We start from the raw sequence: 27858 nt of genomic DNA, 5'->3' as shown, positions 1-27858 counted from the left end.
CCAATTGCTTTTTACAGGATAATAAACTCTGCACCTATGTGTATTCTGGCTTCACTGACACCTAACTGCTACAGGAAACTACACATCACGTGCCATCCTGCTGTAAACATATCCCTTTTCTATCCTGTTTTTGTTTTTTTTGAACATGCAGCATCTTCTACTCCAGTCACCAACATGGAAGAAAATGCAAACACCAGTTTGGAAGAAGATTTCGAAGGACAAGCTACACACACAGGCAAGAAAACTGACTATACCTGTTTTCTCAAAATAAGTGAAACTTTCTCTGATCACTAAGGAAGCCTAGAATCCATCTACACTAACTGGGATGCTGAAGTCCTTGAACAGAAATGTAGGCTCCAAATCCAATGAGAATATACTTTGGATTAAGTGACAGCTCTCACGGAAAGGCAGGTAATACCAAACCAATTTTTGTGACAGTCATCCTCATATCTCAAACAAATGACAAACGCAGACATTGGAAGAAGCCTCCAACAGCAACTGCCCAATGCAGATCTTGTTGTTTTATTGTTTCAGTCACAAACAAGCTGCCATTCTTTCGGGGGAAAAAAAAAAAAAAAAAAAAAGAAAACCAAGAATCATACTAACACTAGAATTAAGTCACAAGGTTCCACAATAAAGGCTGAATTATTTTTTCCTTCTTTTGGAAGGAACATTCAGAGCTAAAATTGCATCTATACATCCTTTTGGCAAACACAGCATAGCATTTAAAAGCTTTAAAGGGATTCTTGCTTGGAATCACAATTCTTTTTAAACTAGCACTTGATCACTAAGCCTTTTCATGAGTACTGACACTGCACTCAATTCTACAGACAGGTATCACTGCAACCTATCTCCCCAACAGGTAACTATATGCTTTAAGACAAGCATTCCTCACTGTGCTCTGAAGGCTTCTTTTCTTGTGCTGTAATAACTCTTGTAGCTCTTGTAATAACTGTTTTTTAGGGTTCTTTCCCAAGAAGCCTTGCTGCTGTTGGCTAAGTTGGCATTTTTCAGAGACTCAAATGTAGGGTACTATATCCACTCTTAGGCTTCTAAATAATCTTTAAAATCAAGTCACTGTATACTTAAAGCCTTATTGCTATGCCAAGACTTACAGGTTAATTCCTGTCTTGGAATCTTGTTTGCAAAAGACAGTTCACCTTCCCTTTCCATCTAGGGAGTGTACTGCCTTTAGCTGCCTTTCAAGATGTCAAAATCTAATCCAAAACAGACTCTTAGCAACTGGCAACACAGTGGGAGAGCTTCTCAACTAGCCGCTCCTGAATTTCCACAGAAATAAACTTGATCTCTGAAAACATTCAAATATTCCTTGGTTTTACTTTACGGTGCAAATTTAAGTGTTTTGTTTTGACAAAAACAACACAGCAATTTTGAACTGAACATCTTCTTTTTCCTTCTCCACTCCAAAATTAAACCAATTCAATCAACCAGTTCCAAAGAGTTACCATCAGAGTTATCAGACCGCTGCCTTACAGGTTACACTTCCAGTGGAATATATATGGATTTAAAAATAAATAAAATCCTGAGGGCTCCAGGACCTTAGTTTTACAATGAATGCCAACTCCTTATGCCTGGTATGCCTGGTATGCTTATGGACCCTGTCCATAAGGAAAGGCAAATGTACGCTTATGAAGCACTGGCTTTGGCCAACGTATCAATTTTAAAAGGTTTCCACATCCTCATCCTTGTTAACTATTCATGTAGACCACTAAAATATTTTTTATGATAATGATATAAACCAGATCACCAAAATGATCCTCCTCTTCTGGAGGCTGATGAATACATTGATTATAAAGCTCTGGTTCTCAGCCCTACAGAGAATACTCTGAAAGGAAAGGGGGTGGATAAACTGCAGCATAGATAGGCACGCCATTAAAGGGCAAACTTAAGGAAGCTTTTTGTTGCCACCAGTTTCTCATCTAACAACTTCTCTCTTAGGGCCCAAAGGTGTGATCAATGACTGGAGAAAGTTTAAATTAGAAAGTGAAGATAAAGACTCCTTACCCTTGAGCAAGAAAGAAATTCTTAGACAAATGTCTTCACCACACAGGTCCTTCAGTAAAGATGATAAAGATACCAGAGAGAGATTCTGTCGTAAGGTAAGAGAAAAAGGAAGAAAAAAAAACAAAAAACATTTTGATTCTATATAAAACACACAATGCTATAAACAAGAAAATCCTGAAATCGGCGGCCTTAATTCCTCTGCAGCTTAGTAGAGGTCCTATCAGACAAACAAATCAGAATTACTGACAGTAACTTTACTTTGTATTTGTACTGAAAATATAATACAAAGCATCCTCTTGGCCACAGACCATACAACTGTCACAAAGTGGCATGCACATACATAGTGCCACTGAGGAATAAGACCATATACAAAGAGAAAAGACTGACTTGCCAGGAGAATAGCAGCATCTGACCTAAAACAGAGACCCTACCATTTATCTAGCCCTCTCTCCAGAAGGTTTTAAGCTCTGTAAAATAAACAGTGTACTTCACAACAATATAACACAACTCTGAGAGCTTGACCTTTCTTTCTCCAATCCCTGCTTTGATACTCTATCTTTGGTTAGGGCAACTGAAACGTTTGTAATATGCTTAAAAATCATGGGATGGGATCTTCATACCTATCTCTTCAGAAAGCATGAAAGAAATTGTAGGAAGTTGTTCTTCTAGCTAAGCTTTCTATGCAGAGTTCTTTAGATAGCAACTTCTTATCTTCCTGTTCAGGTATCAATAAACAACCACTTATTCATATGGTATTCTCTCAACGTTCACAGATGAGTATGCAGGAGTATGAATTAATAAATGATGAGAAAGAAGATGAAAGTTGCCTACAAAAATACCGTAAACGCTGCATGCAGGATATGCACCAAAGGCTGAGTTTTGGGCCTAAATATGGCTATCTCTGTGAGCTGCAAAATGGAGAACAGTTCCTGGAAGCCATTGAAAAAGAACGTAAAACTACCACTGTCATTGTTCACATTTATGAAGACGGCATCAAGGGCTGTGATGCTCTGAACAGCAGCTTAACCTGCCTTGCTGCTGAGTACACTACTGTGAAGTTCTGCAAGATCAAGGCCTCCAAAACCGGGGCTGGAGACCGCTTCTCGGACGAAGTGCTTCCCACTCTGCTCATCTATAAGGGCGGAGAGCTTCTGAGCAATTTTATCAGCGTTTCTGAACAATTCAATGAGGAATTCTTTGCTGTGGATGTGGAATCTTTCCTAAATGAGTATGGGTTGCTACCTGAAAGGGAGCTTCCAGCACTGGGAAATGTCAACACGGATGAGCAAGATGTTGAATAGAAAGCCATAGTCCTCGCTGCCTTCCCTTTCTCTCCTGCACATTATATATCAATCTTAGTAATACCCACCTCATTTAGGGAAGGCTGTCATTGCTTCCTAAAATATTTGTAAGATATGCATATATAAACACTCCTTAACTATTAGCATGTGAATTCTTAAGTAAAACACATACAACATCCAGCAATGCACACAGTTATTTCTACACCAGGCACAAGTAAAAGGAAGAACACGAGATGATACTGGCGATCTGTAAGAAACTAGGCATGCACAAAATAAAAAAATCAAGGGCCTGAGCAGGTCTCTGCTATGCACAAGAATGACCTCACATCAACAGGAACAGAACTGATTTGTCCCTGTGCATACTAGAAAAGCCATCTCCATCGTCAGAAATTATGGAGAGTCCTGGCTCCACAACTCACTTTTCCAACTACTTTCAGTAGGAACAAGACTTCGTCGATTCATTTAGTTTTAAGGGCAAACAAATAGCCTGAAGCCCTTGCAATCTTAAATGGCATAGGTACCTAGGACACCGTTTCATTTTCTGCATTTAAGTTCCAGTAATTGTGAAAGTACAACAGCTAACACAAACAAACTACCAGCTAATTTCAGTTTATCATTTCTCCATGTTTTGAACTGTAATATTTAAAATATTTGCAAGCTACTGAAAAAGTATACTGTGCTTACGTAATAACTCTGAATAAAGCTTAACAGCTTTCAAGAACTGCCATGAGAAGTGCAAAATGTTTTCAATCTATAACGTTAAAAATGTGGGAAGCATCAGAAAGCACTCATTTATTCATGTTTTTACCTTTAAAAAAAAGGATACTGCTGATAACAATCTTAAAACTGATTTCAGGAAGACACATTGTAGATTCCCTACAGATCTTGCTCACTGCTTCTCTCTACATGCGAAGATGTTCAGCTTTTGCAGCAAGACATTAGTAATGTTTCAATAATTTCTTTTGCTCAGTGGCAAATCTGAAGGCTAAACTTTACTCTAAAAATAGAGATATCTGCATCTTAACTACATAGTTTTGCTGAAAATGCCTGATATTATCAAAATCTTCTGGCACTCATCTGATTCACTTACCAGTTTTTATTTGATTTTCTAGCTTTACATTTTGACCACTTTAGAGTGAGAGATTCAGTTTTTCTTCAGATCAGGATCCCACCATGGAAAGGTCACCTTGTGAGAGCCTGAACATGGATCGGTACGAATTTATAATTCGGACATCAGCATCAAGGAGCTACGAGATATGCTTTAGAGGCTTGTGGTAGCAATGGTAATGGGAGGACAGTTGGACAAGATGATCTTGCAGGTCGTTTCCAACCTTGTGATTCTATCATCAAGGAACTATTGCTGTGATCTAACCCACACAGCCGAACTTCCGTGACTTCGTTAAAAGCTTGTTCCTGATCACTCTTTTAAACACATTTTTTCCACTTTTCATTCACATGGAAAATTCACAGGGTAAACCAAAGTTATACCACATTCCAACAGATCACACAACAAAATAATTACACTAAAAAAAAAAAATAAATTGCCCTGTAAAAACCTGCTGTAGCAAGACAGCATTTCAAATAAAATGGTTAGAACAAAACTTAGACTTCATTTTAAAAAGTGTCCACCTTGATAGCCACTAGGCTATCAAAATATTTCTAAATTTATTTTCAATATTGTTTTGCCATAGATTTATGTTTTAACAGAGCATTCAAAACCTCACCCTGCATAAATTAAGCAATAAGAATGAAGTTTCATATCTTAACAACACATCAGCTCTTTTAAAAATGTGCAACAGGATTTTATTCCCCCAGGAGGTCAAAGACTATCTTCTCAAAATTCCATGAGTTCTGTGTCATAAATTTCTGAAGAGCCAACAAATACACAATACCATACATTTTTCTGACAGACCCCCGGATTGGGATAAAACTGGCAGCAGTCTTTTTCCTTAGACCAGACCTTTTCATTCTTCATCAAGCACGATGCTTACTCCTCATTTACTAGCATCTCCATTTCCTCTTAATGTTTCATTTGCATTGTTTTCAAAAAGCTACCAATTGCAGATACACCTAACAGTACGAAAATCACATGATCATAGAGAAGGTTATGCAGAAAATAATTAACTATCTTTTGCCCATCACAAATACAGCAAGCTTCCTGTGTATCAAGACAATTATCTTGGGTTTGGCTGTTTTTGTTTTTTTTTTGTGTGTGTGTGTGAAATATTTGAAACAGGAGGTATAAAAGATTTTTGTACCCTGTGCACGGGAAAGTCTCCAAATAATTGGTTGGGACTTGGCACTCTTGAGAATTCTTCCTTTTTATCAAACTTAATTCAAAAGTTGGTAAAAACATGAACTTAAGCAGTCTAATCAGATAAGTTTCATTTCTTTGAGAAATCAGACTGAAAACAAAACCCCTTTACAAACAGTAACCATCCCAGAAAATGCATTAATAGCTAGCTGTAAGAAACAAGCTGACACTCCAATTTAAATGACAGATTAAACATGCTAAAACGGGATTTCCTTCAACCTGTAATTAAAAAAAGAAAAGAAAGAGGAATGTGACACCAAGCCTTAACAGCTCGTGACTAAGTTTCAAATAAAGCTCTGATCACATCCTTATTTCTGCTAGAAAAGAAAAAAAATAGAACCTTGAAAACATAAAGCAAGACTTGACTCAAGCACCACCCTACTGCAAAGGTTCTTGAATAGCAATTGAATAGCAAGCAGTAAATGTTTCAACAAGCACATGGGAGCACCCTTTCTGCTTCCTTAATATAAAGTTATTCTTCTGTTTGACTCAAAGTGGTAGAAACCCTACATGTGTTCACATACACTGATTCAGACAAAAATGAAGGTGGGGAAACTCTCAGTGGTGTCTCTGCTGACTAGACTAAAGACAGAAGCTCTAGAAGGAAGGAGCACATCAAAATAATACTGTTTAAAAGTGAAGCATCTCGATTTAAACACTGTAAACAAACGAAAAAACAAACAAACAAACAATAAAGAAAATAGTAAGGACAAGCAGAGAAATAAAGTTTGTATAGAATTATTCCATAACTTCAACTTTACAACTAACAATTACACATGGAGAAGACAAATATTCAGACATAAAAGTCTCAACAGCCCCTCTAGACTCTTGCACATTAAAATAAAAATATGTTTTTATCCAGGGATTGGAGTTAAACATCTCAGTTTCAATCACAATGGAATTTTCACAAATTGTAAGCTTTAGGAGCTTACAGTCAGAAAAAGGACATGCTTATGTAAAACCCGAGAAAAAGTTAAGAAACAGCCTATTTTATTGACTTCAAAAGTTTGCTTTTAATTTTCCTTTAAAAAAGCCCAGTATTTTAGGTTGTCAATGGCTAACAGTGGAAAAGGGATGGGAAGCAAGACAACAGTGAAATCATCTTGGTTAGTTCTGTAATTCTTAAACAAGCAAGAACCTGCTTCCTTCTACATCCACTGTTTCTCATGGCATGATGACTGGAAGGTTCAATCTGTAGATACAAGCCAAATTACTCTTTTTTTCTTGGACAGGGCTAAACTGTTTTTGTACTGCAAAGATGAAGTCTCCTGTGATATAAAGTGCAGAGCTTATCCAGAGGAACTTTGTTCTTTGCGTTTCAATATCAAAGTGCAGTATTAGACTTCCACAGATCCTTGATACCTAGAAAAGATTAATTTGATGGTCCGTGATAACACTGTAAAGAGTACTTACTATACCCTGAATAAGCTTGCATGTGAAAAGGACAATAGAATTCTTCCCTAGATGATCCACAGAACATCTAAACAAGCTGTACTTTTTACACAACTGCCAAACAAAAAAACTATTGGAAGAGCATTTCATTACTATTTTCCTCTTGGGTGTAACGTAGCATCTGAAATGTTGTTCTTCCCTTCCATTGTGGAGTTGTGAGTAACCGCAGCTACAAAAGAACTGCTTTGTAGTTTTACTTCCATGGAGGCACTCTGCAGTTAAAAACAGTTCTGTTTACAAATCAGATGGGCTGTCTGAGACTGAAGAAGAAAACTTAAAACAGTGTTATAGAAGCAGTCCCTTTTTTGGCTTTCCTTCATGGTGAAAGAATATAGAAATTGCAAATAAACCTGGGTGGGAGACGGGCAAGAGCTCAAGCAAAAGACTTGCAATTCATTGACTTTGTTGTTGTCTAAGTTACAAACGTTCTATCTCATACAGAATGATTTAACCATGAAGTAAATCAGACAAATAGTCACACACGCATAAGAATACCAAGCAAATACAAGTTTAAAAGTGTGACTGTTTAAAATGCAAGATGTTACTCTACCCAATCAAGCTTGAGTCCACTAGAGATCTGAGCAAGAATGAGGCAAAGAGGAGAACTATATCAAAAAAAAAAAAAAAAAAAAAAAAAAAGAGTGAGGGAGAGAGAGAGGGAGAGAAAACCTTTTTTCTTCCCATTGCTTCTGTTCCCTTGCAATACCTTTTTTTGTAATTTTTAGACCAACCATATTATAAAGCATATTGGTAAATTCATCTCATTTTCTGGGTAGCACTCAATTTCTATTTGCAAAGAATATGACTCATCTATAAACTGTGCAGCAGCTGATGGACTTACCTGAAAACAGTGTCTCCAGTTATTGCCTTTACTTTTCCCTGAGAGGCCCTACTTGACAATACTGAGCACAGAGGAGCTGCATTCCACAATAAAGTTACAAAACTAAAAGTAGATAATTTTACCAAACATGTGAAAACAGAATACACAGACAAGGTAAGAAGATTTGAAATGCATACATCCCATTTTTGCCTTTTATTGAAAGTATCCAAATACATACTTACATACTTGATTATGTTTTAGAATCTAATCTTTAAGTGTTCCTATGGCTTTACACTAAGAAGAAACCTGCAGTGATATTTAAGTGTGCTAAAATCTGAAATTCTATTCTACAATGATTCAGATCCAAGCAAACATCATGTTTCATATATGAATTACCTTTATTAACTTTATGAGAACTTCTCCTTGCCCCTGCATTCTTCATATCAAGTTATTGATAATGACATTGCCCACTATACCCAGAAGAATATCTAATCATGGAAAGCTATCTGCTTATGGTCTAAAAATCAGGACTAGCAAACAAATTTTGGCAGCTTAGTTATAAAAAAAAGTAGTCTTTAACAGCTGCCTAGATGCAGATTTCTGTCCTAGCTCAGGACAGAGATATTATCACCAGAAGTTACAGGGTAAAAGGCAGCAATCCACAAAATTCTACACATTTTTCTGATTTTTGAGTTCTCCAGGTCTTAAACTAAGTTATTTACAATCTGAATTGGCCGACTGGAAATTACTTAGGTAACTATTAAGCTAGTTAAACCAATATTATCTAAAAAGTGCACGTGGTGAGACGTTGGCTTCATAAAATCTAATTTTCCCTTAATTAAGTTTAATAAGATGAGATATCTTTTAGCAATAGAACTCCTGAAGTAATAATTTTCATACTAAGTAACTGTTAATATTACCAGTAGCCTGAAAAATACCAGCAGTAACATTTTATGTTAAAATTAGAAGCTAGAGGAAAATAGAGGTTCTGTGTTGGTTTAAGGACACTTTCTAGATCATAATATCACTAATTTACATAAGAGAAACATAACTAGTTTTGTATAAATTTGATTCACCTGCTACTTGGTATATTAATTGCATGCTGGAACAAGGTAACCAAAAATATTGTAACAATTTATATTGCACATCTAGCTGATGGTTTTTAGGCAACAATCCTCAACTACTGGTATATTAAACCCCAATGTTTCCATCCTGTATAAATGTGATTACCAGTCAGTACTTCAGTGAGGCTGCTTGCACTCGACTTTAGTCGCTGAAGTAATTGAAAGAGAAGACTGATGCAAAGACTGCAACAGCAACTGCTATTACCACACCTAAAAACAACAAAGGAAATGCTTTTGGTGAGCAGCAAGTTCAGTGAGTGGTACAGTCAGCAGCTAGGGTGTGGAGGGTAGGGTCAGTATGAATGACAAGCAAGAGGAGATACAGCAAAAGCCACCCCAAAAGCTATGCACATCACTGCTAAGCCTAAATTTAAAGCTATGATCTCAGATAATTAAATTACAGAAGCTTCTCATAAAATCTTTGGTCAGAGCAGGCTCCTTCCAAAAACCAGTTGACTGCACCTTCTCTAGTAACTCGGTCATGCCCTGCCCATAGAACAAGGCAGTGACTCCACACTACTGCTTAATTCTAGGAATACAACTAGCAAAAATAACAAAATCTTCAGGCTTTAAGAAAGAAAAGCTACTAAGTTTTTCCACAGTGGCACTAGGATTAGGGTTGTTCTCTGTGGCACTGCATCTATTCCTTAAGTCTCTTTGTACTACAACAGCAATTTTCTTATTGATTAATAGTTTGTTACTGTTGCAGCTGAATAGAATATGCTGGGGTAAGAGGAAGGACTGATGACTAGAGGGAATAATACACTGTTATGTGCAAACCTAACAGACATTAATACTTTTCTCCATTAAAGTTACCATGTTCTAGAACTAAGAATTAATAGAAAACAAATGTTACAGTTGACTGAAGTGCAATTATTGTAATACAAAAAGACAGCTGAAGCTCACAACAAGGAGAACTGCAGTAAGTGCAGACAGATGTGTGAGAGCTGGAAAGCTGAAGCAAGGGATACAATGGAGAGAATGCAATTGGAAGAATTCTGTAGCTGTTCTTTCCTGTACTGAGGCTGAGAAATACCACCCAAGCCCATATGTATTCATCAAAAGAAGCAGCTTAGTGAGTCACTAGCCAATTTAAGGATGCCTGTTCCACAAAGCCATTCAGATGTGGGTTTTCTTCCCAACTACAAAATTATAGAAGTGATGGCTTCTGTAAGCTTTCTGTATTGACTTGTAGGCTGAATGAACTACAAGCACTACAGCGAATCGGGGTTCCTATTTCCCCAGAAACACTCTGCATCTACAACAATGACATTCTAGAAAAGCTACTGCATCTCTTCGCAGAAGCAATTAAGAGGGCTTTTTTTGTATTTTTTTTTTTTAATTAATCTCACCAGCTATGAGAGTAATAATGCTGTGAAAGCAAATTATAAGGACCCATCATAATCCCTACATTGCCACAGTAGAAATAGGGAAGTAACATACCCATATTTTGTTGAAGTTTCAACAGCAGTGTTGCTTCCGTCAGTTGTTTCTGTTGTGTATCATCCATGTTTTCAGAAATTGGACAAATACCAACTGCATGGAAATCAAATGAGCAAGTAAATACCAGGTGAAAAGGTAACATTTGCATTTCAAACTTGAATTAATGCAGAAGACCATGAACTTCCTATCAACTTCACAAAGTAGAAAAATCAGCTTATCCCTGTAGAAATGGTATAGCAGCAACAGCACAGTATTAAAAGATTTTCCCTTCAAAGACATTTGTGCAGAATTTAAAGTACATGCAAAACCTATTGCCACTAAAAGAGAAAGGCCAGCATCATTCACCTGTTGCACAAAAACAAATGTTCTTTTCAAAGCACAGAAATTTCTTTTCAAAAGTCCCTAAAAAATATACTTCCAGAACAGGAATTTCTCCTTTGGACCAATTACTAAATTCTTGGGCTGCTCATCCAGGATGAGAAAGAGCTTAACTGTTTCCAGACTGATGGAATTCAAACCCTTATCAATTTCCTTTCCAAAGATTTCTCTAATCACTTTGATATAACCAGCATGTTGGAGAGGAGGGAGGAGAGAAAGAAGACCTCTATATGAACTTGCTTGTTTGTCCCACACAGAGCAAGCACACTTTGGTCTCTGCAGTCTAAAGATAAGGTCACTTAGTCGTGACCAAATGGGCCAAATGCCTTCTGTTGCCATTCCTGTCCTAAGCACAGTTTGTTAAGGCATCAAAAGTTTTAATTACAGTTCAGTAATTACTACTGCATTTCTGCTGTGGAAAAGTACAAGGGAAGTGGGAGAAAGTGCTTGTGCTATTGCAGTGAGACCTGGATGCCTTCAGAAAGAAGGGAATAGAAACAAAGATACAAAAGAGAGACTAACATATTGTTCCTGAAGACAAAGGGAGAAACAACAGCAATGCCAATACTAAATCTACAAAACATTGATCTAACTAAAAAAAAAAAAAAAAGATGTCTCATTTTCAGAGTGGGGTTGTTAATCAGCTTTAATTACAAATTATGTAGCTGAGTAATACAAGGCACATCCCATTATGATTCATGTGCAAATGATTCATGGAAATGTACTTTATCCTGAAGTCTGAGGGAAATGTATAATCTAAATGTGTGATCAGATAGGTTGTTTCTGTCATCTAAGATGAGTCATGTGTACATATCTTCAAAATCTTAAGTCACACTTGCACAAGATCTTGCTTTTCACAAAAGCATTCAAACTAGCCATTTACAACCTGTCTTTACCCATTTATATCCCTTAATCCACTGGTTTTCTATTAAGTGTACTCCAGGGCAGCAATTAAGAACTGCCTGATACAAAACTTAACAGCGTATCTTTAAATTTATACTAATATGTAGGCATATACTAAGCATAAACATGACTGAGATCTGCCAGCAAGCTTCACATTATGTAAAATAAGAATAAAAACATTCAATGCATAGGTTGCTTTCTTGAAATCATCTTCACTTTAATATCTGAGGCTGTTGTTTCATCATTTTTTCTGTGCAAAGAAGAACACAACTTCAACTACCCAAAATATGAGCAGAAATTTTTAACTAGTATACAATAAGTAAATGATTAACAGTTACACGACAGCTTTTTAAGTACTGTACCCAGTGTAGTAAGAGCACCACATTCTCTCCAAATTACTTAGAAGAGTTTTCAGTTCCATGAAATAACCTCCTGCTTTTAGAGAAGTTGACCACATTTCTTGGGTCCTTTTTAAAGTCTAGATCTAGCAGGTAACTCTCTGCTTTACCTTTGATGAGCAAGTAGGACAGTTGGTGCCCTCTAAATTTACATTTCTTTGCACTGTTGTAAGAACAGCTACGCATTTCTGAAAATAATTGTGAAGGTAAACATCAAAGCAGCAGTGCCCACTTATTCATGAAAATAAAGAAAGAGAGAAGAAGCAAAAAAGAAACATCCTCAGGCTATTTACTTACTGAAGGCATTTATGCCATTAAGTTAAGGAAGACCTATATTTGAAGCAGTTGTATTATAAACCACATAAAGAGTTTTTGAAAGCAGAATTCTATGAACCAATTATACGAACCCTTAATTCCTCAGCAATTCCTCAATTTGCTAACAAAGATGGAAAAGAGATTACCATCACTGTCTCATCTACTCAGCCTACTTAACAACCCCACCCTGAGGAGGAACAGGGATTTAGAAAAGCCAGTCATAAATGCAGACTTTTCAATTGCTTGCATTAAAGTACCAAATATCTTGAAACCACAGTGTTAGAGCTGTTTACATCTTTCAGTTACAAATACTTCTGGTTTTGCTTTTTATTTTCCATATAACAATTATAAAGCAAGACCCCAGAGCAACCTCACTGGAGAGATGTTCAAGTGATTAAGAAAATAAAGCTGCAGGTGACAACAACAGGCCATATGAAGTCTGCACATGAACCTAGCCTTCTCCAAGTATCTTCATTTCATGTGTGCTGGCTATGTGCTTCTTAATCATAAATCTTTCCACTGTACTGATTGGATAGTCTTCTTATTTATATTTTTAAGAACATTAAAAAAGACACTATTTGAAAAGCCTCCTTAAGTTTTTGATTTTTAAACAGGTTTTTTTTGTAAGTAAATTTTCTGCATAACTTTTAACAGATATCATTTCTCTCATTAATTCAAGGTCAGTGTCTAAAATAACAGTAACTGCGGTACAAACAGAGAGATGTCAAGATTTGCAGCAAATCAGTTTTTATACCATATAGTGAGTACTAGAAATATCTTTAGTAATGACAATCAAGCTTTGAGAAACAACAAATGCTGGCCATATTAGAATGATACACTGGGAATGCACAAGGGAAACTCCAAACTCTTAATGCTTTTCCTTACAATAAAGTAAGTAAAACAACATAGCTAGCAGGTATAGTTTCTAAAATAACCTTCTGCTGCTAATAAATTGAAGAAGCATTTTGATAAATCTCAAGTTAATAATTTCCTAACAGTAATCATCAAACAGCACTGCGTCGATAGCATAATTACCACCAGGAGCAGTGCCAGAACCCATTCTTATGGGCAAACATTTTGATGTTCACCAGGGCGAGGTCAGTCTCATTTCTTTTGCAAAATCCTCTTGGTATGTTTTTCCTTTTCCTCTTTTATGCATTTACTTTAATTCACATTTTAAAAAATCCCACATAGCTAGCTCCATAACCAATAAGTTACAAGAACACAGATCTGCTTTGTGAGCTATCCAGACATCATTTTACATGTACTAGTAGCTCTTAGTGTTTTTCATGCGCTGCTGTTAGATTCAGTGCTGCCTTTCTTCCTACCTCTGGATCCTACATCCTTACGTAAGCAGTAAAGTTGAACTGAATAATCATCTCTTCCCACACCTACCTTCAGTGCTGCATTAATTTACTTCCATAAGTTACACTAATTCCTTTAAGTTATTAGTTAGTTTTTAGTAATAACTAGATTGATGATTGATAAAAGGTACTATCATAATACAATACAGATTTTTATTGCCTTTACTGTTTTTTCTCCAGGCTCTTATACTGTGCACATCTTTTGCTTCTCAATTCAACGAGTCAGATTCACTGCTAAGATAAATTCAGTAAGATGTAAGAATTTATGGTTAGTTCTAAAATTAAGAAATTTTTAAAAAGCAAGTGAGCAAGGGGGTCAAGAAGAATATCAGGAATCACAGTTCAGAATCACAGAGCATGTTCATGGCTACGCTTTTTTTTTTTTGTCCGCTAATACCAGTACCAAGAAGATATCACTACTATTATCTAAGAATTAGTGATAATTTTTTGTACTTAAACTACAGAACTCAATCTTGCAGCTCACAATGACACTGGGGTGGGAATATCTTCCAAGAGACCACAGGAAGTATGACTAGATGCATTTCAAATACAGATTTGACTCCAAGACCGAAATCAAACTCTTATGGAAAAAATAGGGTACAATCTAATTCAGATTATACAGGAAAATAAATCAGTAAAGATTCAGAAAAGAACCAATAACTAGATTGTAGCAAAGTATGTGTATTAAATAGAGGATAATAGCTTCATGAGATCATAAACTTATAAAACATTCAGTAGAAAAAAGAAAGATCTGTCTAAGTGAACCACATTCTTTCCAAGTGAACCACAAAACTTCAGTTTTGAGCACTGCATTCAGTACGTAAGAAAAAACACTCAGAACAAAGAAAAGACTTTATATTTTTGAAAAAGTCATGCTAAAAGCACACAACTTCTTTTTCTATCTAGCACTAGAATTACTCTGCTCTTGAGCCGCAAAGTTGAATTACTGTAAAAATAAGCAGAGTATAAAGGTTTATAGATTCTTCTCATAGTTTATCCACAAATATAGCATGAGCATATATAAACATTGTTCAGCTCTTACTTCCATATCTACTATAGCTCATGAGCTGCAACCATGGTTGCATAGATAATACAATCGATAAGACAGTGCAATATAATTGACAGTGCTCTGGTACAAGCCAAAAACAGAAGCTGCAAGAAAACATACAATTTTTGAGAAATATGTTTAAAATGTAATTAGATTGATATAAACAAGCTTCAAAAATATTGATATTAAGTAAACAAATTTTAAACATACTAAACTCCCTTCTGGATAAAACTGGCCTTTGCAATCAATTAACATTTTGATAATTTCACTCCATCCTGGCTCTCAGATACACTATTTACCTGTGTTAACTTCCTCTGCTATATGGATATCTTCAGCTTGCACAAACTGGTCCAACATCTCAACAAAACGTTCCTGAATTTCTCCAGCAGCCTCATCACCAAACTTATAATCACTGAGCATCACACTGGATCCAGCAAAAGGAACAAACAGTCTTTGAGGTAAAACATGATATACTCTCTCAAAATCTAAAAGAAAAGGGGGAAAAATATCATCTAAATAAAAGCCTTGATAGTTATGATAAGATTCCCAACTAATCTCTGACAGAAAGACAAAGCTGTTGCAAAAGAACTGCTCAAGGTTTCCATGTAAAAATCCTGATTACAAACATGGTTTGTTTAGATGTTACTATTTTATGAAAGATTTGGTTGCTATTACACAGATGTTATTAGTCTCTGCAGAAATATCTGAGAGACCTCCAAAACAGACCACAAATGTTTAACAGACCTTTTATCATGTGTAGAATGACTAGCAGAAGAACTCTGGGAAAGACTGCAGATAAGAGCATGCACAGGACAGCATATAATTTCAACACCACAAAGGCTGCAAACACTTGGCTGCTTTATTCTCTATCTACAGCCACGAAGGAAGGGTGCCACCTAGAGAGGAAACTGAAACTTGCATGCAACTGAAAACAATTTAAATTACAGAGCTGAGATAAAGTTGGCTAACAGAAAAGCAGAATGCTATATGGGTAACATAAGAACAACCAAGGCCATATCCACAGCTTATAATTCTTATAATTCTTATAAAACGGTTCTTATAATCTTGCCAAATTTTATCATATCTTTCATTTTTATATCAGTAGGCAGGAATGTCATGGAGGGATTTTGTAAAAAACACACACTACAAATTAGGAGTTCAGTTAGAGTTTTAACTGTGGAATTTTAAAAAATTACAGAATTCGCAGTCAATGAGAAAAGGGTTGAAATTGCATTTTACGGCCATAAGAACTGAACACAGACTTTGTGTGAAGACTGTGGTACCAAAGAACATATCTGAACTTAATCAAAACTCTTCTGACTTAAGAAAATGTCAATGCCGACAAACTTTGTTTTGGTGTTTGTTTTGGTGTTTTTTTGCGTTTTTTTTTTCCCTCTAGCGGATCTTCACTATGGCAGCAGAGCTTTCTACAAGAACAAAAATGTATTGCAAGCGTAAACGGATTTTTTCCCTGAATTCCTACTTTTTTTACAATGTCCTTCATTCATAATGAGATCCTCAAACAGTATTTCACAACGATCACTCAATGTGTTTATTATGTCTCTCTTCAAAGCCTGCAAAAGGAAAAAGTAAAAATATGAGCAACACAAAAGACATTTGCAAACCATTCCGTTAGTAAGAAACAAGAACAGAAATGCCTCATAGGTCTAAACTATGTTGAAAGAATAGTTCTCCAGAAAATAAAAAGCTCTGAAGAAAATTAAAATAAGAGGTAATCTTATCAGATTTTAAAATCTCCAGTGGGAACTAAAAGTTCAATAAAGAGATGCTAGCATTACAAGAACTAATATAAAATAAAAAACAACAAAGATGAAAAGCAGAGAAAAAATTTAGTATTGCTAGAACTGATGATTTCTGGACATCAAAATCAAACAAAAATAATGACAAGGCATTGACTCAATAAAGAAAAAAAAAACACTGAACAAACAAAGTTGTATTTTACCTTCTATGTGTACAAAATTACACAGTCTGCAACATTTTCTTAATTTTAAGAAAATCTATAACAGCCTAAACACAAATTATGCAAAGATTCACCAAAGAATAGTTTTAACAGAAGAAATAGCTGAAGAAGTGAAAAATGAAGAGAATCCACCCTCTCTTACTCCCCTGCACAAATGATTTCAGAAACTAATCTATAAGTTCAAGGGGTGAACCCCAGTTTAGGCCACACCATTTCAGTGACGAAAAAAGCATGATAAACTTTACGTATTTTGGAAAATTATTTCTGATGAACTAGACATTACCTGAATGGCTTCTTTCACTTTTGGCTTGCTGTTATGTACATAGGCTCTGCACTTCACAGCACCTTTGAGATTTATGGAACCGCTGCAGACCTGGACTGTTGCTGTTGATCTATGACTTGAACCCTGGGACTGAAAAACAAAATGTGCTTCAGTTTTATCTTGTTACCTAGGCACTTGCAGCACGAGTAACGAAAAACAGAGCTAGGAAATTAAAAGCATACTTCAAGATGTTTACATGTAACCTGTCTTCCCTCATAATTCCTCTTTTTTCTTTTTTAAGTTTTGTTAATTATAACTCAAAATATCTCTCCTTTTCAATTATTTAAAACTTATTCTTGTGATTTAAATATTTGTGTCTGTGAGACTTTCGAAACACTTCAGTAAAGGGATGGTAAGTACTGGTATCACAATTTAGCAAGCTTTTAAACGTGTTTTTTTTTAGTAATTAAGTAGGTTTTTTTACCGTATAATAAGCATAACCTAAGGTATTCAAAGAGCCACCCATCAACAAGCAGTAATTATATATCTATCCAATATATATTAGATATACATATAATCTATATATAATATATGTCGTATTAAGAACTGCATCAACCTTTTCCCTAGAGACAGTTTTCCTATTTACAAAAAACAATGAGTGCATCCTAGATAGCATTTTAAGACACACCTGGAAACATATGGATATGTAACTTCTGCAGGAACTACAGGAACTAATCAACTTCTGTTGTGACTGGAAAAAGTAAACGTAACCCTCACTTCTTTAAAAAGGAAGGAAGGGAAGACCCAGGGAACTGCATCCCATTCAGTCTCACCTCTGCACCTGGCATGATCATGGAGCAAATCCTCCTGTAAACTACGCTAAGGCACATGGAAAGCAGAGAAGCGGTAGGTGACAGACAACACAGACTCACTAAGGGTAAATTGTGCCTGGCAAATTTGCTGGCCATCTATAGTACTGGTGGATAAATGAAGAGCAACTGATGTCATGAACTGGGAATTGTCCAAAGCATTTGAAAACAACCCACACAACATCTTTGTCTGTAAAATGGAGAACCAGATTTGGTGAATGAATCACTCGATAGATAAGGAATTGACCAGATCAGGCACATCCTGCAGCCCAGCCCCTGCCCCACACCCTCATGGCAGTGGCTCTTCCCATTGAGCAGCCCAGCTCAGCCCCAGGTGTGCACCCATTGCTGGGCAGTGACCAAACATCAGTGAGCAGTCAGCACTGTGTCAGCTAAAACCAGGGCATGGGGAGGGTGCGGTGCAGTACTATCTCAAGTCATAGCAAATAACTGTATGCATTTTGATATGTTGGCTAAACACAGTCCTGTGAACAGCAAAAAAATTCCAGCCTCGCTTTCCACTGTGACAAAGGAATTTGAGAACAGGTTTCAAGAATGCTGAAAAAAATCGATTTTTCAATTTTTTTTTCTTTTTGCTTTTTGGTCTGAAGCAGCGTGACCAGCAGGGCGAGGGAGGTGATCCTGCCCCTCTGCTCTGTGCTGGTGAGACCTCACCTGGAGCACTGTTCCAGATGTGGAGTCCTCAGTAGAGACATGGACCTCTGGGAAAGCATCCAGAAGAGGGTTACAAAAATGATCCAATGGATGGAACACCTCTCTGCAGGTACAGGCTGAGAAAGCTGGGGCTGTTCAGCCTGGAGAGATGGCTCCAAGGTGACCTGCAAGTGGCCTTTAAGTATCTAATGGGGAGCTATAAGAAAGAAGGGGACAGACTCTTTAGCAGAGTCCATGGCGATAGGACAAGGGAAAACTGTTTCAAACTAAAAGAGGGTAGGTTTGAGCTTGGTATAAAGAAAAAGTCTTCTACGGTGAGGATGGTGATGCACTGGAACACGTTGTCTAGCTATGTGGTGGAAGCCTCATAGCTGGAGACTTTCAAGGCCAGGCTGGACGACACTCTGAGCACCTGATTGAGATGTGGATGTCCCTGTTCATTGCAGGAGAGTTGGACCAGATAATCCTTAAAGATCCCTTCCAACTCTAAGGGTTCTATGATTCCATTTTCAAATTCCTTTATCAAAACAGAAAGCACAGCTGCATATTCCTTGCTGTTCAAAGCTCTGTCTTTAGCCAGTATATCAAAATGCATATAATAATTTGCTATTGCTTGAGTCAACACTGCACAGCACTGTCCCCCCATACCCTGTTTCAGGTGATAGTGTTAAGAGCACAATGACAGTTTAGCAGTCGCTGAGAGATAGGTGTGGGGCCGCCCTGTGGCGCAGAGCCACTGCCTTTAGATTGCAGGAAAGGGGTGGGCTGCGCTGTAAGCCGTGCTGGGCTGCAGGTAGGATATGCCTGGATCTTAGTGGCCTTTTCTTTAATGATTCTATATTATACATCTCATAAGCGTCCCAAGACAATTCCTCTTCACTCAAATGTGGCCCAGGCAAGCCAAAAGGTTGGAAATCCACAGCCTAGATGCTCACCCAAAAAGTTACAGTCAACAATTCAGTGTCCAGGCAGAGACAAGTGATGAGAGGTGTTCCTCAGAGGTTCCTGGGACCAGCACTATCTAACATCTTTGTCAGTGACATAGGCAGTAGGTCTGAGTGCACTCTCAGCAAGTCTGTAGGCAACATGAACCTGCACGGTGTGGTTAATAAAAAGGATGCCACCCACAGATACAGACGGACTAGAGAGGTGGGTCCATGTGAAGCTCATGAAGTCCAGCAAGACAAAGAGCACAATCCTGTACATGAGTCAGAGCAATCCCAAACATGAATATAGGCTGAGTGGAAAGTGGATTGAGGGCAACCCTGAGAAGGACTTGGAAGCGTTAGTGTACAAAAACTGAACACAAGTCAGAAACGTGAGCTTGCAGCCCAGAAAGCCAAACACACCCTGTATGTATTAAAAGCAGTGTGACCAGCAGGGTAAAGGAGATAACTGTCTGACTGATTTCTTCTGCTTCTCTCTCATGAGAACCCACCTGCAGTGCTGCATTCAGCTCTAGGGCCCCCAGCAACAGAAGGACACAGAGATGTTGGAGTGAGTTCAGTTGAGGCCACAAGGCTTTTCATGGATCACATGCCCTCTGATCTACTATAAGACATGTGGCCAAGGGGAGCCTGTTGATAAGGCCTTTTTCCTTCAGCTGCAAGAGGTGTTGCACTCCCAGGCTCTGATCCTAATGGGGGTTTTCAACCACCCAGATATCTGCTGGGAAATGAACATGGTGACCTGCAAGTGATCCAGGGAGACTCCTAGATTCCATTAATGACAACTTTCTGAATCAGAGGGGAAGTGTTGATGGATCTGGTGCTTATCAGAGCAGAGGAGCTCATTGGAGGCAACCTGGGCTGCAGTGACCATACCCTGGTCGAGTTTGTGATCTCAAGGAACGTGGGCCAGGAAAAGGGTGGAGTCAGGACACTGAACTTCAGGAGAGCAAATTTCAGTTCCTGGAATTCCAAGGAATTGTTGGACGAGAGCCCCCTGGAAAATTCTCCATAGGGACAAAGAAACAAAACAGAGCTGGCAGTGGTTTAAGAACATTTCCGAGAGCACAAGAGCTCTCCATACTCCAGAATAAGATATCAAGCAGAGAAGGCATCATAGCTGAGCAAGGACCTGCTGGTCAAACTGAGAGAAAAGAAGGAAAAGTATAAGCAGTGGAATCAGGGAAGGGTGGCATAGGAAGAATACAGGGATGCTGTCAGGATGTGCAGGGATGAGATCAAGAAAGCCAGGGCATGGATGGAATTTAGTTCAGTAAGGGATGAAAAAAAAACAGGCGGGTTTCTTTGCGTACGTGGGTCACTAGAGTCAGGTGAAGGAGTGCGTACCCCCTCTGAAAAATGAAAAGGAAAAACTGGCCTCCTCAGATGTGGAGAAGGCTAAGGTACTCATTGAGTTCATTGCCTCCGTTTCCACTGCCAGTCAGGCTTCCCAAGTCTCTTGCATCCCTGAACTTACAAGCAGAGGTCAGGGGAGCAAAATCCCTCCCAGACTAAGAGTAGAGCAAGTCTGAGACCACTCGTAAGGCTGAACGTGTACAGTCTATGGGACCAGATAATATATATCCCAGGATCCAGAAGGAACTGGCTGATGTGGTTGCCGAACTGTGCTCCATCATATTTGAAAAGTCATGGCTGTTAGGTGAAGTCCCTAGTGACTGGAAAAAGGAAAACATCATCCTCATTTCTGAAGGAAGACCCAGGCAACTACAGGCCAGTGAAGTCTCAGGTCTGTGCATGGGAAGATCGTGAGGCAGATCCTCCTGGAAGAGATGCTAAGGCACATATGAGATAAGGAGGTGATCTGAGACAGCCAGCACAGCTTCACCAATGGCAGATCATGCCTGACCAATCTGATGGCCTTCTATGGAGTGACAGCACTGGGGGACAAAGGAAGGGAGACTGATTTCATACCTGGACTTGTGCAAGGCCTTTGACATAGTTCTGCACCACCTTTTTCTCTAAATTAATGAGATATTGATTTGAAGGGTGGACTGTTCAGAGGATAAGGAATTGACTGGATGATCATAACCAGAGGATTGTTGTAAATGGCTCTGCTTCCAGGTGGAGGCCGGTCATAAAGCAGAGTCCCCCCGGGGGTCCATCTTGGGACCAGTACTCTTCAACATCTTTATCAATGACTTAGACTGTGGGATGCAAGTTTGCAGATGACGCTATGACACTGAATGGTGTAGTCAATAGCATAGAAGGAAGGAATACCATCCAGAGGGACCAGGACAAGCCTGAAAAGTGGGCCCATGAGAATCTCTGAGGTTCCACAAGGCCGAGTGCAAGGTGTTGCACATGGGTCAGGGCAATCCTAGCTATGAGTACAGACTGGGAGACGAACTATGAGAGCAGCCCTGCCGAGAAGGACATGGGGTCCTGGTGGATGAAAAGCTGGATATGAGCCAGCACGTGCTCTTGGAGCCCAAAAGGCCAATGGTACCCTGGGCTGCATCAAAAGAGGAATGGCCAGCAGAGAAGGGGAAGGGGATTATCTCTCTGCCTTTGTGAGGCCCCCACTAGAGTACTATGTCCAGGTCTGGGGCTCCCAGCAGAAGAAGGATGTGGAGCTGTGGGGAGTGGGCCCAGAGAAGGGCCATGATCAGAGGACTGGAAACCTCTCCTATGAAGAAAGGTTGAGGGAGTTGGAACTGTTTAGCTTGGAGAAGAGAAGGCTATGGGAAGACCTCATTGTGATCTTCCAGTACTTGAAAGGAGCTTCCAAGCAGAGAGGAACCAACTTTTTACACAGGTAGATAGTGACAGGACAAAGGGAAATGGATTTAAACAAAAAGGTAAATTTAGGCTAGATGTTAAGAAGCAATTCTTCCCTCAGAGGGTGGTGAGGCACTGGAAGAAACCGCCCAGAGAAGTTGTTCCTGGAGGCAGTCTAGGCCAGGCTTCATGGGTTCTAGGCAGTCTGATCTAGTGGTTGGCAACACTACCCAGAGCAGGGGGTTGGAACTAGATGACCTTTGAAGTCCCTTCCAACTCTAGCCATTCTTTAATTCTATGAGCACCTCTCCTATGGAGACATGCTGAGGGAATTAGGGCTTGGTAAGTTAGAACAGCTTTCCAGTATTTAATAAGAATCTACAGGAAAGATGGGGAGGGACTCCTTCTCTGGAGTGCAGTGATAGGACAGGAGGGAACAGTTCAACATTTTTGAGAGTAGATTTAGACAAAATATTAGGCAGATTTTTTTTACTCACAAGATGGTCAGGCACTGGAATAGCACAGGCTGCCCAGAAAAGCTGTGGATGCCCCATTGCTTGAGGTGCTCAAGGCCAGGCTGCACGGGGCCCCGGGCAGCCTGTTCTGGTGGGACATGTCCTGCCTATGGCAGGGGGCTGGAATTAGATTGGTCCTTTCAACCCAAACCATTCTGTAATTCCATGATTACACCAAAACAAAAAGTTAGGGTTTTTTTTAATCTTTTTTTCTGAGATAATTAACCATTGGAACAGTGTAACAATGAAAGTAGCTTAGATACTCTAAAGTCTTTAAAATGACTTTTTGTAAGCTTATATATGTTTTGCTAGGCACAACTTTATGAAACCAAGGAATTACTTGACAAAACAGAATGACCTGTGTTATGAAGGAAGACTACAAAGCAATGCCTAGGCATAAGACTTCATGACATGACTGGGGCGCCTAACTCAGGTGTCATTTCAGCACAACCTCTGCTAGAAAGGAAACTTCTAACTTACACCTGGACAGCTCCAGGTTTTGATTCAGCTCACAGGATCTGTACCTCAACTCAAAACTAGTGACTGAGCTTCTGATGAAAGTATTCAAGGAAATGTGCATAGCTAGCCATTACAAATAGGATTCATTCTGAAATTCAGAACAATTGCAGTCACCAAGTGAGGATACACAAGTGCCTTAATATGAAATGAACTAGTCTTCATTTCTCTAGCCAATGGTTCAAATTTTCCTCACAATTTTCCTCAATACTGTGCAATTCTTAGTCAACATGGACATCAAGAAAAGAATTCCAAAGACACAAAACATGCAGATCTGTCCACAGTCAGTTTCACAGTCAATATCCAGAGAAAAAAAAAAAAAAATCTTTGGATAAACTAAGGAGGATTTTTAGACTAGAATCTTCCATTTCCTACTGCATTTTATCAGACAGCACTACTTACCAGCTGTGTCAAAACCTTGACATCAAAAATCTGAATACTGGAATGAATATTTCCCCTTAACTTTTTCTGAAAGAAAATGAACACGTGTCATATGAAGTATTCATGTTAAGCTGCTTTATAATCATCTTCACTATGGCATAAAATGGCCATAGTTTATATTTTAAGAGGAAAAAAAATGCTAAATAGTTATAGTGAGACTATAGTCACAAAATCAAAAGGCGAAATGACTGGGACAGCCAATCAAGGTTTTTCCACTTTTTTTTTTTTTTTAACATTTAGAGACATATAGGTCTTAGTAATCTCACCACCTACATCTACACCTACCTTGGATTCTTTAATGAGGCAATAAGGCCAGAGACAACATATTGAACATTTTTTTTTTTAGTCAGACATCATATATTCACATTACTTTCACTACTGCAGAGGAAGAAGAGACAATTTGCAGCAATGAAAAATGGGAAAACAACAACTTCTGCATACTATTTGAAACAGGCCAATTACATCAACAAATATTGTACAGAAATCCTTCTGTTCACTGTTTTATCAAACTGGAGCTTCATAAATTAGTTTTTCCTTACTATATGGCACTCACCTGGCCTTCCAGCAGTTCTGTATCATTGTCTTTAACTTGTCCATTGATCAGAAAAATACTATCTTCTATCTGCTTTGACCATCGATTTAACCCATTCTTTAAAAAGTGAAAACAAAAATGTCATTTTGGGCCCCTCACTACAGGAAAGACATCAAGGTCCTGGAGCGTGTCAAGAAGGGCAACAAAACTGGTGAAGTGTTAGTGAAGTGTTATGGGGAGAGGCAGAGGGAACTGGAATTGTTTAGTCCAAAGAGGAGGAAGCTCGGGGGAGACCTTATTGCTCTTTACAACTGCCTGAAAAGAGGTTGTAGTGAGGTGGGGGTCAGTCTCTTCTCCCATGTCATTAGCAATAGGAACAAGAGAATGACCTCAAGTTGTGCCTGGGGAGGTTCAGGTAGGATGTTAGGAAAAATTTCTCCTCCGAAAGAGTGCTGAGGCACTGGAATGGGCTGCCCAGGGAGGTGGTTGAGTCACCATCTTTGGAGGTGTTCAAGTAACATTTAGATGTGGTACTAAGGGAAACAGTTTAGTGAAGAAATTTTGGTGGCAGGTGGACAATTAGAATGGAAGTCTTTTCCAACCTTGGTGATTCTATGATCATCATGATAATTGCTAACAATTTTGAGGAAAGGAAACCACAAACACTAAGCACAGCAAAAGAAGAGCTATCAGTATTTCTACACTAGCAATGCTTCAAATTGACTTTAAATAACATTTACAAGAGGAAAAATAACTAGAAAATTGATGCAGTCAGTTACTTACCTTGGTATTCTTCTCCAAGTCATGGTTGGGTGAAGTCGCAAGAAGTGGAATGTGGATGTTAACATTTACCGTGCAGCCCAAGGATAACCAGGAAGCAGACAGAGCATTTTGATATTTCCAGTCTGCTGGTTTAGCTGAACCCTGAGGGCAGAAGTAAGCAAGAAAACACCTATATAAAACATCATGTAACTCACATATGAGGTATTTTTAAAACATGAATTGTCATACATTAAAAGCTGCATACAACGCAGAGCAACAAACTTACCTTTGGATCTTGTACGTCATAGGTCCGGCAAACTATTCTACACTACTTAAAGAAAAAGATTCAGAGGAAAGCAAAGAGCAAATACAAACAATTTGAAATTACTTTCTCCATTGTAGTAGTAGCTTCTTTTTTGAGAACTGAGAAAGTTCTTAACTTTAATTAATATAAAAAAGTAGAAAAATATTTGACCCTAAACTCCAAATACCATAGTGATGCTGTGTTATCTATATTAATATCAACAGGTACTCACAAGAACTACCAATGCACAAATTTGCAGTTTGCCAGTTTCTCTGAATTTGTTAAGTAAAATCTTGCCTTCTTCTCTTGCATTTATCTCATTATCAACAAACCCAACCTTCTTCTGCAGGACTCGTATAGATCCCACATGCCTGGCACTTTCTTATTTCCACACGAGTATCACTTTCAAGCTTAAGTTACGCAATACTTCAGATTTTCTTATTCTATGTAATTTTTTTCTAATTGTGAAATGCATAGTTTGATGCCAGCACACACACACACACACACAAATCCAACAGTAAGAAACTGGGGAAATTTTGCCCAAGAGGGCCAACAGTCCTACTATGGCTAATCAGAAAAGTCCATGATTTCAGCTTAAAGGTCTATCTCGATTAAAAAAATAACTTCCCCCTCCCAGTTCATCCACCAGCCAAAAAACTTGCTCTCTACTCCAGAAACAATAGACACATCTATCAACTAATGATTACAGAAGACGTGGTATTGTCTTGCAGCTTCTACAATAGAAGTACCACCAAATGTAGCACACCCATTCATTTTAATTCACAGAAAACTATAATTTTAGTAAAAGTAGTCTGATAGTTCACTGTACTTGTACACAATACAAAAAAGAGAATATAGATGCCAACTAAACATGCCTTACAAAGCCTTATGACCAGTTACACTATGCAGAGTTACGATAAATGGACATGGTGCCGTGAAATGAGCAAATCAGAAGAGACTGCTTTTTAAGGTTTGTGTAGTAAACTAATCCTGGGAATCTCTACAAAATCTTGTATTCAAAAATAACTTAAGAAATCAGATTGGGGTCTCAATCAACAAAGCTTGCTAAAAAAGGATACTTTTTTGTAGCAGAACAAACTTGAAGAGCTGCTCTGTCCGAGACATCCTCGTCAGCAGGTTTCCAGAGCCGTCTTTTAGTCAAGGACTTTTCTATAGAAAAGATTAGCTAAAGATTTAAAGGAAAAAAAAAATATTACAGATTTTTCCAGCCAACTGATTTATTACAAGTTCTGGAAAACAGTTTTGCACTGAAATTCTAACTCCAACAATATTGTGATTATGGATAAATAACATTTTCATATATGTCACCAAAATTTCATACTGAAAGAAAATTCAGCAAAGATTCATAGGCTAACACTCCAAAGCGAAAGTTGCACATGCAAACTTAATTCATCTTCCATATAAACTGAAGCAAGCAATACATATTCACATATTCAACTTGTAAGATTTTCTCCTACAAAAAATACTACAGCATTTCACTTTAGACCAAAGGCTGCAAATCTTTCACATTAAAATCACTTACGTTTGTCCTGTGAAAAAAAGAAAACGAACCTACATCTAAAGAACTAAAACTAAACGCAGCACAAGATGTTTCAATACTACAACGATGCATTTTAAGCCTGTAAGACATGACAGAAAGTAGTTTCTAAATACAATCCCATGGACCTAACTCAAATAATAATATCTCTACACAAAATATTCCTTTTAGAGAAATTAGTTACAGATCTTTCACTATTTTAAATGCCTCTAAACAATCAAAAAGCTAATACGTTCCACTGCTAATGATCGTGCCACAAAGATTTAATAGAACAACGTTAAAGAGATTTTCTCTAAGTCAAAGCATCTGTTTTTAGTAAATGCTTTAGGATAGTATACTTGAGCACTGTAGTGCTTTGAAACACCACAAGAGACAGAAAGCTAGCAAATACCAGAGGACAACAATTTTGGAGGTTTCAATCACAAAACTATAAATCAAACCAGAATGTTTTTGCTACTTTACCTTATAAAAAAGCACAAACAACCATATATACTACAGACAATAACATAAAATTACTCAGTTACACACCTAAAAATATCTTAGCCTTTTCCCCATTTTTCAGTACTTACCCTGCGTAAAACATTTTGGCTATCTTTTGACAGTTCTGGAGTTACAATTATAAACACACCAACAACTAATAAGCCTCCAGGAAGCATTCTAGAAACCTTAAAGACAGGAAACAACATGTATTAATACAAATCATAGCAGAGGCATAACACAGTGCATCAAAAACTTCTAATGAGATGAGTATGAGTTGAGAGCAGATATAAGCAAGGCCATTTCTCACATAGAGGTTCTTCCAAAACAGAGGAACAGACTATCTTCCTAATTTTCTTGCTTCAGCCCTATTACGTTTCTGTTTTACCATAAGC

At 38.1% G+C, this 27858-nt stretch overlaps 2 protein-coding genes across 6 annotated transcripts in view; one reads left to right on the top strand and one right to left on the bottom strand.

Moving 5' to 3' along the window:
• The window catches only part of ODR4 (odr-4 GPCR localization factor homolog), a 77161-nt gene that overhangs the window by 47562 nt on the left and 1741 nt on the right, over positions 1-27858 (bottom strand). For 3 of the 5 annotated variants that reach the window (XM_085232075.1, XM_085232076.1, XM_085232078.1), the window contains exons 4-13: positions 27556-27651; positions 26508-26614; positions 25411-25447; positions 25146-25286; positions 24384-24479; positions 23792-23857; positions 17150-17278; positions 16369-16459; positions 15185-15370; positions 10480-10572 (exon numbers count right to left, since the gene is read on the bottom strand). In XM_085232075.1, coding sequence (XP_085088201.1) covers positions 10480-10572; positions 15185-15370; positions 16369-16459; positions 17150-17278; positions 23792-23857; positions 24384-24479; positions 25146-25286; positions 25411-25447; positions 26508-26614; positions 27556-27651 — 1042 coding nt within the window. Of the gene's footprint in view, positions 1-6251; positions 7003-8091; positions 9247-10479; positions 10573-15184; positions 15371-16368; positions 16460-17149; positions 17279-23791; positions 23858-24383; positions 24480-25145; positions 25287-25410; positions 25448-26507; positions 26615-27555; positions 27652-27858 lie in introns of those variants that run through there. The other 2 variants (XM_085232077.1, XM_010715534.3) reach the window with 2 other exon arrangements.
• PDC (phosducin) lies at positions 175-3875 on the top strand. The gene is made up of 3 exons (XM_010715535.4): positions 175-235; positions 1960-2120; positions 2799-3875. Exons 1-3 carry the CDS (start codon positions 175-177, stop codon positions 3324-3326), a joined length of 750 nt encoding a protein of 249 aa, XP_010713837.3. The 3' UTR covers positions 3327-3875.

Source organism: Meleagris gallopavo, chromosome 10, assembly GCF_905368555.1.
Source record: "Meleagris gallopavo chromosome 10, MGAL_WU_HG_1.1, whole genome shotgun sequence".
Taxonomy (NCBI): Eukaryota; Metazoa; Chordata; class Aves; order Galliformes; family Phasianidae; genus Meleagris; species Meleagris gallopavo.
Note: the sequence above shows the minus strand (reverse complement) of the source record. Positions and strands in the feature narration are given on the sequence as shown.

Bases quoted from the DNA above. Each gene is read 5' to 3' on its own strand.
- PDC (XM_010715535.4), top strand. From the start codon at position 175: ATGGAAGAAAATGCAAACACCAGTTTGGAAGAAGATTTCGAAGGACAA. The intron at 236-1,959 runs GCAAGAAAACTG...CTTCTCTCTTAG, and splicing joins AGGACAAGCTACACACACAG to GGCCCAAAGGTGTGATCAAT. The intron at 2,121-2,798 runs GTAAGAGAAAAA...CAACGTTCACAG, and splicing joins GAGAGAGATTCTGTCGTAAG to ATGAGTATGCAGGAGTATGA.